Source organism: Carassius auratus, unplaced genomic scaffold (assembly GCF_003368295.1).
Source record: "Carassius auratus strain Wakin unplaced genomic scaffold, ASM336829v1 scaf_tig00001591, whole genome shotgun sequence".
In the NCBI taxonomy this organism is placed as follows: Eukaryota; Metazoa; Chordata; class Actinopteri; order Cypriniformes; family Cyprinidae; genus Carassius; species Carassius auratus.
In genome coordinates this window covers 1,634,781-1,654,824 of record NW_020523372.1, presented here as the reverse complement: position 1 = coordinate 1,654,824, position 20,044 = coordinate 1,634,781, and the positions used below count along the sequence as shown (strand labels likewise).

General features: G+C 39.3%; 2 protein-coding genes across 2 annotated transcripts in view; one reads left to right on the top strand and one right to left on the bottom strand.

Annotated features, from left to right (window-relative positions):
* LOC113069404 (trypsin-3) overlaps positions 1-11,025 on the bottom strand; it is a 32,787-nt gene extending 21,762 nt beyond the window's left edge. The window contains exon 1 of the mRNA XM_026242487.1: positions 10,920-11,025. The gene's annotated coding sequence lies outside the window, so the exon portion shown is untranslated. The remainder of the gene's footprint in view (positions 1-10,919) is intronic.
* A 42-nt stretch (positions 11,026-11,067) lies between these two features.
* LOC113069403 (ATP-dependent RNA helicase DDX19A) lies at positions 11,068-19,340 on the top strand. Its single transcript, XM_026242485.1, has 12 exons — positions 11,068-11,322; positions 11,646-11,712; positions 11,826-11,873; positions 11,973-12,108; positions 12,204-12,296; positions 12,640-12,742; positions 12,835-12,949; positions 13,123-13,300; positions 14,932-15,169; positions 15,261-15,423; positions 15,498-15,689; positions 17,415-19,340. Exons 1-12 carry the CDS (start codon positions 11,266-11,268, stop codon positions 17,474-17,476), a joined length of 1,452 nt encoding a protein of 483 aa, XP_026098270.1. The 5' UTR covers positions 11,068-11,265; the 3' UTR covers positions 17,477-19,340.
* Positions 19,341-20,044: the final 704 nt, after the last annotated feature.

The window sequence follows — 20,044 nt, the reverse complement described above, 5'->3', positions numbered from 1 at the left end:
TGTGTGTGTGTGGCATGGGCAGCTAACACTTCTGGAAAGACCCCATCAATGCTGAAAGGTATATCCAAGTTCTAGAACAACATATGCTTCCATCCAGACGTCGTCTCTTTCAGGGAAGACCTTGCATTTTCCAACATGACAATGCAAGACCACATACTGCATCAATTACAACATCATGGCTGCGTTAGAAGAAGGATCCGGGTACTGAAATGTCCAGCCTGCAGTCCAGATCTTTCCCCCATAGAAAACATTTTAAGAAGACCTAAGACAGTTGAGCAACTAGAAGCCTGTATTAGACAAGAATGGGACAACATTCCTTTTCCTAAACTTGAGCAACTTGTCTCCTCAGTCCCCAGATGTTTGCAGACTGTTATAAAAAGAAGAGGCAATGACACACAGTGGTAAACATGGCCTTGTCCCAACTGTTTGAGATCTGTGTTGACACCATAAACATTTCTTCCCTTAAACATTTGATATGTCATCTATGTTGTATTCTGAATAAAATATTGACATTTAAAACTTCCACATTACATTCTGTTTTCCTTCACAATCTGAAGAGTGTCCCAACTTTTTTTGAATCGTGTTTGTAATAACAGTATATAGTAGTATATCAGATGAGAGAACTTTCATTATTCTATGCAAAGTAAATACTGTAACACACTCATTACTGTAGCAAAATAGTCCTTACATGTAATGTATTTGTGCAGAACTGAAAGTCGACTGTTTGGGAGAGGCAAAAAAACAAGACTAAGAAACTGCTATAAAAAAATAAGGATATGATTAATACTGTAATACAAATTGGCAGAGGATGCTGAATGAATGAATGAATTTATTAAATTATTTATTTATAAAATAACTGTAAAGTAACTGACAGTATATTCCAATGTGTGTTTACTGCATATTCAGTTGTTTAGTCTTTGAACTTTTCATTTACTGTAAGATCTCTTTACAGTAGTGTAATGACAGTAAATGTTTCTTAAATGTATTGCTGAATTTGACCATATCTACACCCCTGTTTATGTCGTATACTGTAAGAGACATATTTCCCAAAAGGAGGTTTCTGTAACAGTGTTTTGAACTGATCTAGTGTTCTCTAGACAGTGCAGTCCTGTGTGTATCTGACAGGTTTGTGTGTCATCTGAGGCCAAAGTCTGAGTCTGACAAAAGAGAACATTTTTGACTAAACTGTTTGACTTTGACCTGGAAGTTTACAAAATCGGGTGTAGTTTTGAGATTGTGTTTATAGTTGTGAGAAAATTGTGAATTGTTTCATGAACTGTGTATTAGCAATCGAGAAAAACGTAATGACAAATTATTTACAAATTATTATTTATTTATGTATAACTATTTTATAGAGTATATAAATTATTTTTGCAGTATTAATACAACTACTTTTTTCAACATGTGTGTGTATATATATTTATATATATACACACATATATATCCTTACATTCATTTAACTGATTACATCATATATATTTAAATATATATATTGTTCAATGATTGAGGATACATTAATCATTATATACATAAGATTATTATACAAAATAATCAAATCCTATTATTTTCTAATGAATAATTATTAATATTAATTAATAATTATATCATATCTCCTTATGTAATTATTGATTAGATCATATGATAAATTCACTTATTGTGTAAACAATATCTGTAATAAAATTCTTATATATGTACAAAGTCAATATTTCATCATATTTTCTGTAATATATATTGTTAAATCCTTATATTTAAATAAAATCTGTAATAAATTTGTAATGTACATTTCATAACACTTTCTGTAATATATACTCTCTCTCTCTCTCTCTCTCTCTCTCTCTCTCTCTCTATATATATATATATATATATATATATATATATATGGTTAAATCCTTAAACTTAAATAATTAATAATTAAATCATACAATATATCATATTGTGCAATTATTTATATGGTAAATCAATCATTATATAAATGATATCTGTAATAGATTTGAATGTATGTACACACATATTAAACATTTCATCATATTTTTTGTAATATATATTGTTAAATCCTTAAATTTAAATAAGGAATAATTAAATCATACAGTATTGTGCAAGGATTGATTTGATAAATGTGTAAAAGTCAATGAATACTATTTTAAACCTTTCAAAATAGTTCCTATAGGAAACATTTAAAGCAGTGTTATATCATTAAATCATAGAGTAGAGTAACTCAGGGTGTTTAAATGCCTGATGAGGTCAGATGTGTGCGCTGGATTAGTTGTGACTGTGTTGGGTGTGAGTCAGAGCCTCACTCAGTATGTACACCATGCACACCACAAGGCTACACACACACTGTGGGCTGACTGGACTGTTTCCATGGTTACCATCACAGGTTTCTGCTCTCTTCGCTACCGCAAAGTCGCCACTGGAAGTGTACGAGAATATTTCAGAGAGGGATTTTTGGTGCAGAGGCTTCAAACGAAAGCCTTCGGAAACAACTGCGGCACGAACAATGGCCTGGGGCTCTCTGTGGAAATCTTTCAGTCTCTGGAAATGAAACTGCGATGGCAAATATGATGTAACAGAGATACAGCTGCTAGTTAAAATATCAAAAATCATACTGCGTCCCAACGATTGGCTTTCCGCTGAGGATGATGTGACCCTATTGTGTAGTTCATAGGCTTCTGAGGAAAAGCATTTAAAATGCATCAGCTCACCCCTAACAAACGCTCCGCTAACAGAAGCCAAGAGGTCACTTCACAAGCTATTACACAGAGATCGTTTTCAGAGTGGGCTCTTTGTCTCTCGGTGGCGTGGAGCGACTCGGGGAAACGTGGCTGGTAACTGTGTAAGTCAAGCTCTTGAATTAAATATGCCATTGGAAATCCACCATTGGGCGCTGGATTAGACCCACGTGTCTAAAGGACCCAAACAAACCGTTAGGACATTGACTCGTTCAAGCAATCCCTCCAAAGGATTTGAAGCATCAGACCTTCATTTTGGAGGGTGAAGCGAAACACAAAACACTCTTGATTTTAAGAGTCCTTCAAATTCAGAGTAGTAGATCAGATAAATCCACATTCTACAAATCCAATATTTGTTTGTCCAGGTGAAAGGGTACCAAATAGCTATTGAGTGTCAGCATTATAAAGAAACTAATGTATTATTAAGACCGTAATAAGGCAGTGCTGGAAACACGTTATTGGAGAATGATTGCCTGCTGTCTACTAACACAATAAAGCACTCACGTCTGGATATGAAAAGCTCCGGTCATTGCAGTCAGAGCGCTGTGCTTGTTGTTTGCCTCACTTTTACAGGCAAAACCAGTAAAAATCTGCATATGGATGCTATTGCTGCTATTTTATCGTCTGGCACATCCTTTAGACTTCTTGAGATTGAAATGTCATACCTTTAGTGTATGTGTTTGCAGTTTATGATGTGGTAGCCAAGCTCCAAGTTATTACGTATAAAAACTTATAATAAAAATGACATGGCTAATCATCTCTTAAAGAGGATGTGAAAATTATAAACTTTAGTTAAAATAATCATAACTCTTATCTTAACCTCCACTAAGAAAAAATAGTTCACTACAATGTACGAATCAATCAGCCTGGCAGAGAGTAACAATATTACAGTAAAAAATAAGACTAAAAAGGTAATTTAGGCAGCTGTGGCTGCACAGGCAGATCTTTCAATCCAAATCATTATGCTAAAAATGTGAATATTGCGGCTCTTTTTTCTGCTCTTTTTTTCTATATAATAAAATTATTATATTTACTATCTCCTCTCACACACGCTTTTTCAAGTCAATTATTTTCCAAAAACCTCACGATCCATCTAAACATACCATAAACATGCTTATTTTTAAAAGATTTGAATCTCCTAATCATGTCAAAATCACATGAATTTTTTGTTGTGCATCAAGGAACAATCAGTTTGTTTCCATCATAGTTTATGTGTTAATAATTATCTGCCTTAATTGAGTGTTGTTTCATATGTTTTTATGCACATTTTAAGATTCTATGTACGTCTTGGTTTTTACATCCAGCATTTTTTTATGCGCTGTCCCCAAATTTGCATAAAAACATGTGGATGGAAAAACCAGCATTCACACTATGAATAGGAAATATCTGACGGCCGAATGCAGACTGACAGATCTGAATCCAGTAGAATAAAATAAAATAAAATAAAATAAAATAAAATAAAATAAAATAAAATTAAATTAAATTAAATTAAATTAAATTAAATTAAATTAAATTAAATTTGCCTCTCCTTGAACTGTCACCTTATCGTGGTGGAGAGGTTTGAGTACCCGAATGATCCTGGGAGCTATGTTGTCTGGGGCTATATGCTCCTGGTAGGGTCTCCCAAGGCAAACAGGTCCTTGGTGATGGGCCAGACTAAGAACAGTTCATAAAACCCCTTATGGCAAAATTAAAATCAAGGACCGTGACGTCGCCCGGCATGGCGCAGCCGGGGCACCACCCTGGAGCCAGGCCCGGGGTTGGGGCTTGTATGCGAGCGCCTGGTGGCCGGGCCTTCCCCCATGGGGTCCGGCCGTGCTTAGCCCGAAGGAGTGACGTGGGGCCGCCCTCCTGTGGGCTCACCACCTGCAGGAGGGAGCGTAAGGGGCCGGTGCATAGAGGATCGGGCGACAGTCGAAGGCGAGACCCCCGACGACCCGATCTCTGGACACGGAATCTGGCTTTAGGGACGTGGAATGTCACCTCGTTGGCGGGGAAGGAGCCTGAGCTTGTGCGGGAGGTCGAGAGGTACCGACTAGAGATAGTCGGGCTCACCTCAACGCACAGCTTGGGCTCTGGAACCACACTTCTTGAGAGAGGCTGGACTCTCTACCACTCTGGAGTTGCCCATGGTGAGAGGCGGAGGGCTGGAGTGGGTTTGCTAATAGCCCCCCAGCTCAGCCGCCATGTGTTGGAGTTTACCCCGGTGAACGAGAGGGTCGCTTCCCTGCGCCTTCGAGTCGGGGATAGGTCTCTCACTGTCGTTTGTGCCTACGGGCCGAACGGCAGTGCGGACTACCCGGCCTTCTTGGAGTCTCTGGGAGGGGTGCTGGAAAGTGCTCCGACTGGAGACTCCGTCGTTCTACTGGGGGACTTCAACGCTCACGTGGGCAGTGACAGTGACACCTGGAGGAGCGTGATTGGGAGGAACGGCCCCCCTGACCTGAACCCGAGCGGTGTTCTGTTATTGGATTTCTGTGCTAACCACGGTTTGTCCATAACGAACACCATGTTCAAGCATAAGGGTGTCCACCAGTGCACGTGGCACCAGGACACCCTTGGCCGGAGGTCGATGATCGACTTTGTGGTCGTGTCATCAGACCTTCGGCCATATGTCTTGGACACTCGGGTGAAGAGAGGGGCGGAGCTGTCAACTGATCACCTGATCACCACCTGGTGGTGAGTTGGATCCGATGGCGGGGGAGGAAGCTGGACAGACTCGGCAGACCCAAACGTACTGTGAGGGTCTGTTGGGAACGTTTGGCCGAGCCCCCTGTCAGAGAGATCTTCAACTCCCACCTCCGGCAGAGCTTCGACCGGATCCCGAGGGAGTCTGGAGATATTGAGTCCAAGTGGACCATGTTCTCCACCTCCATTGTCGCTGCGGCTGCTCGGAGCTGTGGCCGTAAGGTCTCCGGTGCCTGTCGAGGCGGCAATCCCCGAACCCGGTGGTGGACACCGGAAGTAAGGGATGCTGTCAAGCTGAAGAAGGAGTCCTATCGGGCCTGGATGGCTTGTGGGAACCCGGAGGCAGCTGACAGGTACCGGCAGACCAAGCGGACTGCAGCCCGGGTAGTCGTGGAGGCAAAAACTCGGGCCTGGGAGGAGTTCGGTGAGGCCATGGAGAAGGACTATCGGTTGGCCTCGAAGAGATTCTGGCAAACTGTTCGACGCCTCAGGAGGGGGAAGCAGTGCCCTACCAACACTGTTTACAGTAGAGATGGGCACCTGTTGACCTCAACTGGGGATATCGTCGGGCAGTGGAAGGAATACTTCGAGGATCTTCTCAATCCCACCAACTTGTGTTCCGTTGAGGAAGCAGTGGCTGGGGACTCGGAGGGGCACTCGTCCATCACCCGGGCTGAAGTCATCGAGGTAGTTAAAAAGCTCCTCGGTGGCAAGGCACCGGGGGTGGACGAGATCCGCCCCGAGTACCTCAAGTCTCTGGATGTTGTGGGGTTGTCTTGGCTGGCACGCCTCTGCAACATCGCATGGCGGTTGGGGACAGTACCTCTGGACTGGCAGACCGGGGTGGTGGTCCCTCTTTTCAAGAAGGGGGACCGGAGAGTGTGTTCCAACTATAGGGGGATCACACTTCTCAGCCTCCCTGGGAAAGTCTATGCCAGGGTACTGGAGAGGAGAATTCGGCCGATAGTGGAACCTCGGATCCAGGAGGAACAGTGTGGTTTTCGTCCCGGCCGTGGAACACTGGACCAGCTCTATACCCTTTCCAGGGTGCTGGAGGGTTCATGGGAGTTTGCCCAACCAGTCCACATGTGTTTTGTGGACTTGGAGAAGGTGTTCGACCGTGTTCCTCGCGACATCCTGTGGAGGGTGCTCCGGGAGTATGGGGTCGGCGGCTCCCTACTTAGGGCTGTTCGGTCCCTGTACGACCGGAGCAAGAGCTTGGTTCACATTGCCGGCAGTAAGTCAGACCTGTTCCCGGTGCATGTTGGACTCCGGCAGGGCTGCCCTTTGTCACCGGTTCTGTTCATAATTTTTATGGACAGAATTTCTAGGCACAGCCAAGGGCCGGAGAGTGTCCGGTTTGGGGACCATACGATTTCGTCGCTGCTTTTTGCGGATGATGTTGTCGTGTTGGCATCCTCAGACCAGGACCTTCAGTGTGCATTGGGACGGTTTGCAGCCGAGTGTGAATCGGCTGGGATGAGAATCAGCACCTCCAAGTCCGAGGCCATGGTTCTCAGTCGGAAAAGGGTGGATTGCCCACTTCAGGTTGGTGGAGTGTTCCTGCCTCAAGTGGAGGAGTTCAGGTATCTTGGAGTCTTGTTCACGAGTGAGGGAAGGATGGAACGTGAGATTGACAGACGGATCGGTGCAGCTTCTGCAGTAATGCGGTCGCTGTACCGGTCTGTCGTGGTGAAGAAGGAGCTGAGCTGTAAGGCAAAGCTCTCGATTTACCGGTCAATCTACGTTCCTACTCTCACCTATGGTCATGAGCTGTGGGTCATGACCGAAAGGACAAGATCCCGGATACAGGCGGCCGAAATGAGCTTTCTCCGTCGGGTGGCTGGGCGCTCCCTTAGAGATAGGGTGAGAAGCTCTGTCACTCTGGAGGAGCTCAGAGTAGAGCTGTTGCTCCTCCACATCGAGAGGAGCCAGCTGAGGTGGCTCGGGCATCTATTTCGGATGCCTCCTGGACGCCTTCCCAGGGAGGTGTTCCAGGCACGTCTCACCGGGAGGAGGCCCCGGGGAAGACCTAGGACACGCTGGAGGGACTATGTCTCCCGGCTGGCCTGGGAACGCCTCGGGGTCCCCCCGGAAGAGCTGGAGGAAGTGGCTAGGGAGAGGGAAGTCTGGGCGTCTCTGCTTAGACTGTTGCCCCCGCGACCCGGCCCCGGATAAGCGGAAGATGATGAATGGATGGATGGATGGATAAATTAAATAAAATTTAATTAAATAAAATAAAATTAAATTAAATTAAATTAAATTAAATTAAATTAAATTAAATTAAATTAAATTAAATTAAATTAAATTAAATTAAATTAAATTAAATTAAATACTATTATAAATGATAATAAAAATATAAATCAATATTAAATATTCCAAGTTTTATCATGTTGCTTTAGATTGTTTTAATGTGCAAATCATAGCAGAAAATGTTTTGAGTATTTCAGCTCACTAGGAAGAGAAGGTGAAAATACCAGCTCAAAGATTGGGGATTGTTGTATTGCATAGCTGTATCTGAAAACAGATATATTTTTGGTGAACTGAATACTGTGCGTGCAGTGAAGGAGCATTTCCTCATCTTTCTATTGCTGGTTACCATGGACACTTGCAAAGATCATCATTATGAATACCAAAGATGAAAAGTCCCCCAGTCAAAAATACTTTTGGGAAGAGAAGAATGTTTCTCGACGAAACCTGATGCAATCTTTAGACACAAGCAGAATGCAAGCATCAGTCAGCCTTTTCAACAAGAGAACAATCCAGAATCAATTACTCATTTAAACTAACAAGAGAGTCAGCCAGACCACAGTCTTGATAGTGAAACAGTGAAAGAGTCAATAATCAATATACAAATAAAAAGAGAGCTCATAATAAAATGAAGCCAGCTTAATTTTGGTATAATGTAGGTATTAATTTACAACACTGCATAAGTAACAGATGCACAGAGTAAATGAAGTGCATAAAAAGCCTATTTTTGTTCATTAGAGCCTCAACGCTTTCTTCTTTCCTGATCCACAGAACAATAGAAATGTTCCCCGAGTTTTAAATATATAATGTTTCATTCTAGCAAATTCTTCTGGTCTGTCACTGAGAACCGCCTGTCTGTGAAACAGTTCGAGAGGTGTGGGGCAACATCTACAGGCAATGAAGAGAATTACTGATATCAAAACTTGTACTTTGTCAATGTATTGCATCATTTGGACGTCTGATCTGAGGAAGGACATGCTGTACAATTTACAAAGCCTCTTCAGTTTTGACACACATGACACACATATAGAATATGACAAACAAGAAAAATACAAAAACAAATTGTACACATACAAATTGTTCTTATATACAAATATATGCAAATAAGAATGTGTGAAAATAGTTATTCATATGTACAGCAATATAAAGAGATAAAAATTGAAGTGTATTTTCCTATTGGACGTATGGTTTTGTTCTGTCAGGTCTTAGATGTTCAATGTTCAATGGTCAATGTTTTTTCCAAGTAACTAGAAAAGTAACGCATTACTTTTAAATTTATATCCGAGTTACTTTTTAGAGTCAGTTACTTTGTTTTCCCATTTAATCACTGATATCTCTCTTCTCTAGGGGGCACTTCCTTCAGCCTGGCACTTATTTATTTCACTTTTGGTGGGAACGGGCCTTTACAGTTGCCTAAAATATAACTTTTGAGTTGTTTTGTTACTAAACAACCATAGCAAGCCCAGCCCAGGTGACAAAAAGTGACGCAAAAGTAATGTAACTCATTCCTTTCCATAAAAAGTAGTTCAATTAGTTAATTTGTTATTAAGGGTTGCAATATTGTAATGCATTACTTTTAAAATGAACTTTCCCCAATGCTACTGTCAAGAGAATTTTTGTGAGGGAGACGGCCCAAAAGAAAAAAACTTTAGTTAAATACTCAAAAAAAAAAAAACATCTTATGCTGAAATGGTTTCAGATCAGAAATTTTTAATGTAAAGATGTTCTCTAATCTGTGTCTAGTAAATGTGCAAAGAGGATTTCTAATGTCTAGTTTTCTTTTAAAAAAAAGGCCTTTAACACTGGGGCCCTATTTTAATGATCTAAACGCAAAGTGTAAAGCGCACAGCGCAGGTGCACTCAAAGTGTGTCCAAATCCACTTTTGCTATTTTAACAATGGAAAAACGGTTGGCGCGCCGAGCACATGGTCTAAATGGGTTGTCCCTATTCTCTTATTGAGTAATGGGTGTTTTTTGGGCGTAACGTGCAATAAACCAATCAGAGTCTCATCTTCCATTCCGTTTAAGAGCCAGTTGCACTCGTGCCATGTCGGTGTGTCCATTTCTTTTACTGTCAATATGCCTGCAACTGATTCTAAAGTTTTCAAAAGGCATCACGCGAGTGTGAACATCACTACAACTAGGAAAAATATGACGTAATTCAAACGCAGCTCCCGTCTGCATTTAAATTTTTTTTTTAATATTTTTTTTTAAATATGAGCAGGCCTAGAAGCTGGGATTGGTAATGCTGCACTGTAATCAAAGTTATTTATTTATATTTTTCATTATATTTTATTAGGTGATATTGGTTTGAGACAGTATTTTATTTATTGGAAAACTTTGCAGCATTATTTTATTTCGTATAATTCTTTTAATTATATATATATATATATATATATATATATATATATATATATATATATATATATATATATATATATATATATATATATATTTTTTTTTTTTTTTTTTTTTTTTTTTATATATATATTTGATTAAAGTGTTTAAAAGTGTATACAAATTGTTTAAAAAAAAAAAAGGTTTAAAGTAATAAACAACCTGCAGTTTAATGTTTGAATTTCTTTCCCTTGCTGTACCGAAAATGAGCCGAACCGTGACTTTAAAACCAAGGTACATACCTAACCGTGATTTTTGCATACCATTACACCCCAAATCAGGGCTGTATTAAGACAGTGTGGTGCCCTGCCCTGGGTACTACTTCAAAAGCATTTGCGCGGACTTGTTGTGGACCAATCCAACTCGACAGATTGGGGACGGAAGGGGGGACTGATAGTCGTCATGTAATCTTTATTTATTTATAATTTTTTATTATTAATATTATTGTTGTTGTTGTTAAGTTCGTGTTCATAAACGAGTTATGTATGGTCTTTCAAGAATTTCAAGTTAAAAATAAAACAATTTACGAAAAATATTTTTAAAGCTTGTGTCATGTGGTGCCCCCCTAGTTGTTGTGAGTGGTTAATATATATATATATATATATATATATATATATATATATATATAAACAACCTTATTACGTGTGCGTTAGACGCGACTTGTCATATCCCTTGCATCTTATTGCTTTTTTGTTTACTTTTGATTGCCTATGTTGTCATCATTTCTTAATCGCTTTATAAAAAAGTGTCTGCTAAATGACTAAATGTAACTGTAAGTGATACTAGTATATGAAAACGGAAGCGTTTAGGAACAGCAGAAATTCTGCCACAATTATGAATTAATGAACCTCTTACCAGTCAATACTTAGCCAGCTTTTGTTGGGCCAGGACATCCTTTATATAAAGTATGTACAAGTAGAGATGTTTCACTGTGGATCTCGATTCACGTCATGCATGTTACCCCCACAGCGGACCGTTTAAGAGGAACCAAGCGCAGACGAGTCTGTTTCCGGCCGGACGTGTGAGTGTCGCACCCTCTAAACAGCGAGGACCGACACACGCCATTGTATGAATTTGTGCATTCGCGTTTTTTTCGTTTAGTTTTATTAAAGTTTTATCTGCAGTCTGATTTAACAGTCCCTTGTTAAATCATCGACATCCGTTTTTTTTAAGGACGAAACTTTTATTTACAATTAAAGAGATGGCAACAGACTCGTGGGCCCAGGCTGTGGATGAACAAGAAGCCGCGGCGGAATCGGTGAGTTTAAACCTCAAACATAACAATTATGGCAAGCTGGATAATTTAATCAAACACCGAACGAACCACAATGACTCACTTAGTCAATTATCACTCTTTTTTTTAGCTCTGTGACCTTAAAACTTTAAAGTTGTGTCGCAGTGATTAACGCAACATACTAGTGTCCTGTTACTGTACTGCTATCTTAGTGGTGTTTTAAGTCGTTCTTCATTTATTATACGTTATATTTCGTGTGTGTTTTGAGTTGTTTTCTTTGTATTTTCAACATGCTTTACAATAATGCTCTTTTGACTTATCAGTCCTGATTTCACTTTCATTTACAGATAGGCAGCTTGCAAATAAATGAAAAAGATGACAAGCTGAAAGCTGAAGTAAAAGCTGAAGCCAATGGTGAGAATGGATTTCTGTTCAAAATTGAGTAGCCTGCTATTTTTGTGTATTGCTGATCTGGAGTCTTATAATGATTGGTGTTGGTATTGTTCTTTCTTCCTTTTATTAATAAGGGGCAAAGACCGAAGGAGATGGAGAGAAGACCGAGGACGATGATAAAGGTGACGTTTACAGCAGAATCATCAATGTTTTCTCAAATCTTGAGTGTGTGTGCGTGTATTCTCCAAATTTGAGGTAGCTAAAACTGATCTGAATTGCAGATGACAAGGCAGCTCAGTCACTACTGAATAAACTGATCCGCAGCAATCTAGTGGACACGACCAATCAAGTGGAAGTCCTTCAGAGGGACCCGAGCTCTCCACTGTACTCTGTCAAGTCGTTTGAAGAGCTACGATTGTGAGTCAGACAGTGCTTTCACACTCCTGATTGTGTTCCAGCTTTAACAGAGGCCAGACTGGCATGAAATTGTTTATTTTTTTCTCTCTTGCCAGGAAACCTCAGCTTTTGCAAGGAGTGTATGCCATGGGTTTCAACAGGCCCTCCAAAATCCAGGAGACCGCATTGCCCATGATGCTCGCAGAACCGTACGTTTATATAACCTTTTCCTTAATGCATTGCCGACAGAATTTTTTTTGTTTGTTTTTAATCATTTCGTGGACGGGATTTCAGAATTGTGTGTAAAGTTTGCAATATTGTTTATAAAATTAAGAGCACACACATTTAATATTCCTCTCACAGAAAATGTTTCTCATCAGATTCTGAGTTTGCTGCTTTTTTCAGACTACTGTCATGTTTTTAATGCCATTATTGCAGTCATTTTGTGGTCAAATGGTGAATTATGCAGAATCCAAATGATCCCAAAAATGTGACATTGTGAATAACTTGAGGGACTGTTAATGAGAGTACATCACATCATATCCTGTCCAGTCCACAGAATCTGATCGCTCAGTCTCAGTCAGGCACGGGGAAAACCGCTGCCTTTGTGCTGGCCATGTTAAGTCACGTGGACCCTGAAAACAAATGGCCTCAGGTATGAAATGCTCCAGAAGCAGTGAATGTAATGCATGGAAATATTTTGGCTGTTTTTAGTGTTAATGTCGCTCCGACTCTCTGTGTGTCCAGTGTCTGTGTGTGTCCCCCACATACGAGCTCGCCCTACAGACCGGCAAGGTCATCGAACAGATGGGCAAATTTTACCCTGAAGTCCAGCTGGTGTATGCCATCAGAGGAAACAAATGTAAGCTCTTTTATTTCTCTTTCTGTACAACTCTCTACTAACACAACATCTGGAATCTGTAGATTACTGCATGTTTTCTCGTAAACCCCATGATGTCTCCATTAAAGGCTCACTACATGTTTGTTACACAGGAGTAGCTTGTAATTGTGCATGTTGTGGTGTGTTTGGTCCAGTGGAGCGGGGAACTCGATTACAGGAGCAGATCGTGATCGGCACTCCTGGTACTGTTTTGGATTGGTGCCAGAAGCTTAAATTCATCGACCCCAGGAAGATCAAGGTGTTCGTCCTGGATGAAGCTGATGTCATGATCGCCACACAGGGCCATCAAGACCAGAGCATTCGTATCCAGAGGTACAGGATTTCTCTCATAGTTTGCATAGTTCTCTAAAAGTCCATTTTTTATTATTATTATTATTATTATTGGTTTTTTTGGATGGGTTGCCTTGGTAAAATTCCCATTTTAGGGGCTAAATGTTATTGCTGTTGTCGCTTTGACCCGTGGACATGAAAAACAACCACAGACTTGGCAACACTGGTTGGCATTTACTACACAGCCGTAATTCACTGACAATCTACACAAAATCGATGTTAAAAGCGCAGGCGATTCTTTGTCGATTTTGAAAGCGATTTTGTGTTCGTTGTCGGAGCACTATGGTTCTGTTTAGTAACTGCCGCTCCACCTGAACTAGTGTTGCCAAGTCTGCGGTTGTTTTTCGTGTCCGCGGTTTGAAGCAACCCCAATACCAATAACGTGATATTTAGTGCCTAAAATGCGAATTTTACCAAGGCAACCGTTCCAAAAAAACATATATTTTAACAACATATATTTTTATTGAAAGTTTATTTTTAGTAAATGGAGTCTACATCAACTTCTATCAAAAATAATCTAGAATTGAACACCCTTAAGTGTACAGCCCTACTGTTTTCATACAAAATTTTCAGTTCATCTACATTTTCTACATCATGGAAATCATTGGTCCTTACAAATACTGAAGAATTCCTATTTGCCTTTATTTATTTTCTTCTCCCATTTCAACTTTTGAGTTATTGCTATATTTAAATTGGTGCGGTTTATACATTTCTATTTCATAAAAATAGAATCTTTGAAAGTGATCTTTGACTTTTGCTACCCCACTGTAAATCTCTAAACCTGAGGTTTTATCAGCTGAGGACATTGCTATATATATATGGAGGCGTGACGTGTGGGCGGAGCTAAAGAATCACGAGCGCCAGTAGGCTTTTGCGTTGAGAGCATTTGGAAGTTGTGACATTACCGTGAGGAAAGCAGTTTTACTCACCGCATGCGGCTCCAACACATGATCGTGACCTTTTTTCGTTGGGACTGCATTATCCTTAAGAAATAAACGATACGCAAATCCGGCGTCAAACTGGGCTTTGTTTGTAAAACAAGCATCTTCGAAATGCAGGGAACAAACACAAACACTTGCACAACTCCGTTGATGCTCTGTAAAAATAAACTCCATCCACTGGTCCCTTAATGCTGTTTCTCTTTTGGTAATCTGTGCAGGGTTGTCTTGCCCTGGCAACCAAAACCACACTCCTTTTGTGACATTTGGCGACGCTCTCGCTCTGATCAGTGAAGTCTGTTGTGCTCTCAGTGCTCTGCTATACGGGAGCGCACGCTCTTCCGGCAGAAGTGTCCTCAGGACCCATACAAGGAAATTCCGCTCCATGTAACGTCACACAGAGCCATACTCAAAATAAATTTCCGAAACTTGTGACAAACCGGAAGGAGTATTTTTAGAACAGAAATACTCCTTCAAACGTACAACTTAATTTTTGAAACTTTGTCCATGTTTAGCATGGGAATCTTTAACAGTGTAAAAAACTCAGTTTGCATGAAATGGCATTTCACCCCCCCCCCCCCCCCCCTTTAATTAGTTCAGAGCATTAGGAAGAAATGAGTGGTTTAGAATTTTACAATGAAAGTATCACGAGCTGTTGTTCTTGTATTTTTACAGGATGCTTCCTAAAACTTGCCAGATGCTGCTGTTCTCGGCCACATTTGAAGACACCGTGTGGAACTTCGCAAAGAGGATCGTTCCCGACCCCAACATCATTAAACTGAAGCGCGAGGAGGAAACTCTGGACACCATCAAGCAGTACTACGTCATCTGCAACAGCAAGGAGGAGAAATTCCAGGCTTTGTGCAACATCTACGGAGCCATTACTATCGCACAGGCCATGATCTTCTGCCACGTAAGCACGATAACATTTGGTGATATTTAAAGTGTTGGTTCAAAGTACAACCAAAAGAAATAATGCATGACCATGAGATTTGCCATCACAGACCAGGAAAACGGCCGGTTGGCTGGCGGGAGAGTTGTCCAGAGAAGGCCACCAGGTGGCGCTGCTCAGCGGAGAGATGCAGGTGGAACAGAGGGCAGCGGTCATCGAACGTTTTCGTGATGGCAAGGAGAAAGTTCTGGTTACCACTAACGTCTGTGCTAGAGGTATGACGGCTAGCTTTCATTTTACCTACAGTCTCATCCTCCGTTCAGGCTAAGCAGATTTCACCTTCTGTCAGGTATTGATGTGGAGCAAGTTTCAGTCGTCATCAACTTCGATCTGCCAGTGGACAAGGATGGAAACCCTGACAACGAGACGTATTTGCATAGAATCGGGCGTACAGGGCGATTCGGCAAGAGGGGGTTGGCGATCAACATGGTGGACAGCAGGTTTAGCATGAACATCCTCAACCGCATCCAGGAGCACTTCAGTAAGTTCAGCACCTATTTCTCCTGAAAAAAAATCTAATGAATGTCCTGGATGAAGCTTTATCAGCTGCAGAGGTTGTGTTAGATTTCAGTATTGTCAGTCATTTTGATGGACGGGGTTGTACAAATTCTGTCACCGTTAGGGTTTGGTTTTGAAAACTGGTTCTATTTTAGAACCGGTTCCAAATTGCCAAGAACTGGTTTTTAATTTCTGCGTAACAATTCCTGCGTTTGCATTTTAATGTGATTTTAAAACGTTTCAAGTGCAATAACGGATAGAACTGTTTGTGTGCAGCGTGAGCACAGAGAACAGTGGTCTCTGTCAAATTCTGTCAGTATATCATCATAAACTCAGCCGTTTTTGTCTTAAGTGACTGTTAACAGAAGAGAAAGAAAACGCTCCTGCACGGTATTTTTAGATCTGCATACGTTCGGTGTTAAAGAGACGGCAGCCTAATAATCACACTCCCTGTCATTAATGTTAATCAAAGAACAGAAAAATCCTTGATCTTGACTAAATATTTTCAATAACTTAAATCTATTTATGAAAAGAAAGCTATGCAGTTTTAAAACTTTTAATTCATTTTATTAATTTCTGTAGCCTACCTGAAACTTGGTTGTATTTATGCTATTATTATATGATTTGTTAGTTTACTTTATATTACTGTAATCAAATGCTTTGCAAAAGACTGGTGTCAGTTTTATTTTTTGTTCTGGAGGTGATGATCCTCAGCTCTGCTGCCACACTGGAGCACGCTCACCACCCGCTGGACCGGGGGGGAATTACAGTTATAAATCACATTAGATCACCCTGAATGTAAACTGTCAAAGTAACTGAGAGCCGTGAGATTTTTCCACCACTGTCAAAATAAAATTCTGTAGATGATGGGAAATTTTCAGTTAACACAACTTCTGATTTGTAGAGTCTGTGACTTATTCGCTGTCTGATTTAAATCACATGCAGATAATGAAAGCTGTTTTTGTTAATCACTTGTAATTGTCTTTCACCCTCTTTATTTATATTTGCTTGTATATTTTGAAGCTGTATAGTTAAATTCTTAACAATTGTTTTGATTTATTAATTTGTAATTTTAAAAGTAGTCAGTTTATATAATTTATTACAAATGCACAAATAGATTTTTATATTAAATGAAAATGTAGGCATGTGCCATAATATTGAAATGGATGCGATGCACCGTGATATCGAATTGAATCAAATTGTTGACCTGATCATGAAACCGGTGTCGATTCACACTCCTAATGCACACATTACAAGATCTGAAAATCACAGCGCATCACACACTGCAAGTTTATGAGCACCTCATGTGATCTCGCTTTCTTGCATCGCAGATTGTGTTTACTATGTTTACTAGCAGCTAATTTGTTAGCTAGTGCACTATTTTCATCTGGTATGTACAGAATTGAGGCCATCTCTTTGTCCACATGGTTTTGGTAACTGACTTAAAACTCATACATGAGATAAACTTTTTTTTGACCAAGTAGTAATTGTTTTTTGAACAGTGTCTTAAAATTCTAAATTTTTAATGATTTCAACTAACAAATATTAATTTTTTTACTTTCTATCTCCGATATCTCCATTTCCCAGCTGCTGCTGAAAGATCTTCAGTTTTAAACCAGAACAATAACTTGTGTCCATGCTTCTACTTATTGCCATGCTTTCATGATTCAGAATGTGGCTTAATTCAATTATCCGTTTCCTATTGCAGATAAGAAGATCGAGAAGCTGGACACGGATGATTTGGATGAAATCGAGAAAATCGCCAACTGAGCGGCAGTCTTTGTTCTTCTACTAGGACTTGGTTTTAATTCAGAGGCTGGAAGAGGAGAGGATGTTTACATGTGGAGCAGTTTTATCTCAGATGGTGTTTTTATAGGTTTTGTTTAAACACATTTCACTCTTTGTACTTCTTAATAAATTCTGAATGTCTAATCTTAACGTCACGTGTATGAGGATGCTACAGCAGCACTCTGGGATAGTGGCACGAGGATATCCACAAACTCATCATGAACCTTTTAAAACACATTTTTAACAGCCTGCTAGCCTGGGTTATATTGATTTCTAACATGGGACTCCCAACCAAGGACTCATGTTGTCATAATTACAGATGAGATTTTTATGGAATGAGATGAATTTTCTATCAAGCGTGAAAAATAAGCTCTTTTTTTTGTTTTTTGTCAAGTTTGTGTTGTATGAAATCAGGATGCAGCTACATTTGATTTTGGCATGTCGCTCTAAAATAGGAGTCCAAATGCAGGGTTTATTTAACGTATAGAGATTGCTGTTATTGTGTCATACATTAATACTTGATACCTCATGACATTGCTAACGAATGGATGCTGGCAGTTATTGGCTTTGAACTAAACTGAAACGTTTGCCAAAATCCTTTTATTGGTATAAAATTATGCAAAAACCAAAGATTTGTGCCTCCATTGGATTTTCCAGTATTTAACATGGAATATAACACAAACGTTTCTATCTATTCATCATGTACAAATATTGTCATACATATTTAATAAGTACAAAGAGTGAAATTGTTGCTATATTTAACAGACAGCAGATGCATCATGGCATTCATTGGAAGAGTGCTTTGGAGCGGAAGCATTATTTGTGTTCCCAGTCACAGACTGAGTTTAATTAGAAATGATCAGGTACTCATACACAAATGCAACCGAAGGCTGTGCCACATTCCCATTTTGCAGCCGCCTTAAAAATGTGAACGGCAGATGTGAGCGCATCCTCTACAATCTCACTGTATTCTTCAGGTTAGCCGTAGCAAATGATTATTTTATATTATGGGACATTTTAATTTAACTACACGACACTGCACTCGGCTCCATTATATATGCATTATGATAGACGTATATTTTATTCATTGGTATGCAAGTAGTGAAGTTGGGGTAAAGTGTGTCAGTCGCATCTTCGAAGGGAAGACTTTTCTTGATTAAGAATAACTAGATCGATTAAATATATCTCCTGCTGCCTTGTGTATTTTCTCAGTTTGGTTCAAGCTGTCAATCATACCTGTTACGATGATGTTGAATAAAAGTGAGGGTTTTTTTTTCTTTGCAAACAGAATTTGAAATCTATGACTAAGTTAAAGGACTGTTTAGAAACCAACATTTGATCTGGTGTCTGATCAGAAAATAAATGAACTTGTCTCTGTAATCAAACACATTCCTGCATAATCATTGCATTCTTTTTTTATTATATTAGTAAGTACAATTCAAGGCCAATTCGATATTTTTCCACAGCACCACAAGGCTGCATGTAACGTTCACCTCAATGAAGATGTTTTTTTAACAATCATTTATTCTCATTTATGTGAAAACAATTTTGATAGTTTTTCAACAAACATGCACTTACAGCTGACAAATCAGCCTTTTGAGACGATTAATCATTTCCGTGTTTCACTTCAATTGAATGTTGATGACAAAAAAGTATGTATCTCTTTGAAAGTGATGTGTCTTGAAAGGTTCTGTGTGTTTGGAGCGGATCAGTGACTGTCTGGATGTTACAGGACGAGGAACGCTTGATAAAACTGTTCAACTAATCCAGCTCCTCTCAGGTCTGCTGCTTCTGTGCTCATATTGATGTCTGAATGATGTGTGCTAGAATAAAGCTACCAATTCAAGCACCGTTGACCTACTTTTTGCAATTGTCTTTAAAAATAAAACGGCTTAAAAAATAAGTTTATAATATCAGTAGTACTTAATTTTTTTTTATATATATATATATATATATATATATATATATATATATATATTGCTGTTAATTTTTTGTTTTGCATATGTCACACTAGAATGTTTCAGATCAAACTAATTTTAATTTAATTTTAATATTACACAAAGATAACCAGAGTAAATACAAAATGCAGTTTTGAAATAATAATTTGATTTATATGAATCTTTTAAGTGAGACAAATATGATTGTTGGAGGCGAGGGATAAAAAAAGAAGACTTTAATATATATATATATATATATATATATATATATATATATATATATATTTACATATTTACAATAGATATTGTGAAATCTCTGTATCTTAATTAAAATACATAATTATATTACTTTTTTTTTTTTTTGTCATACAAGCCCCAAGATCTGTAACGAAAAAAAAATATATATAAACAATATTAATTACATGGTGTGCAGTAAAATGCATGCTCTTGTGGAGGAATGCATAACTCTAGTGTGTGACTGATACTGTGTACTGCATACTGAGTACAGGACTATTACTGTTACCTTCAAAGATTAATTTACTGAAATGAAATGTGTGCAGATTCACACATTTAACACTAGGAGGCAGACATCCTATAACGCCACACAAAGATT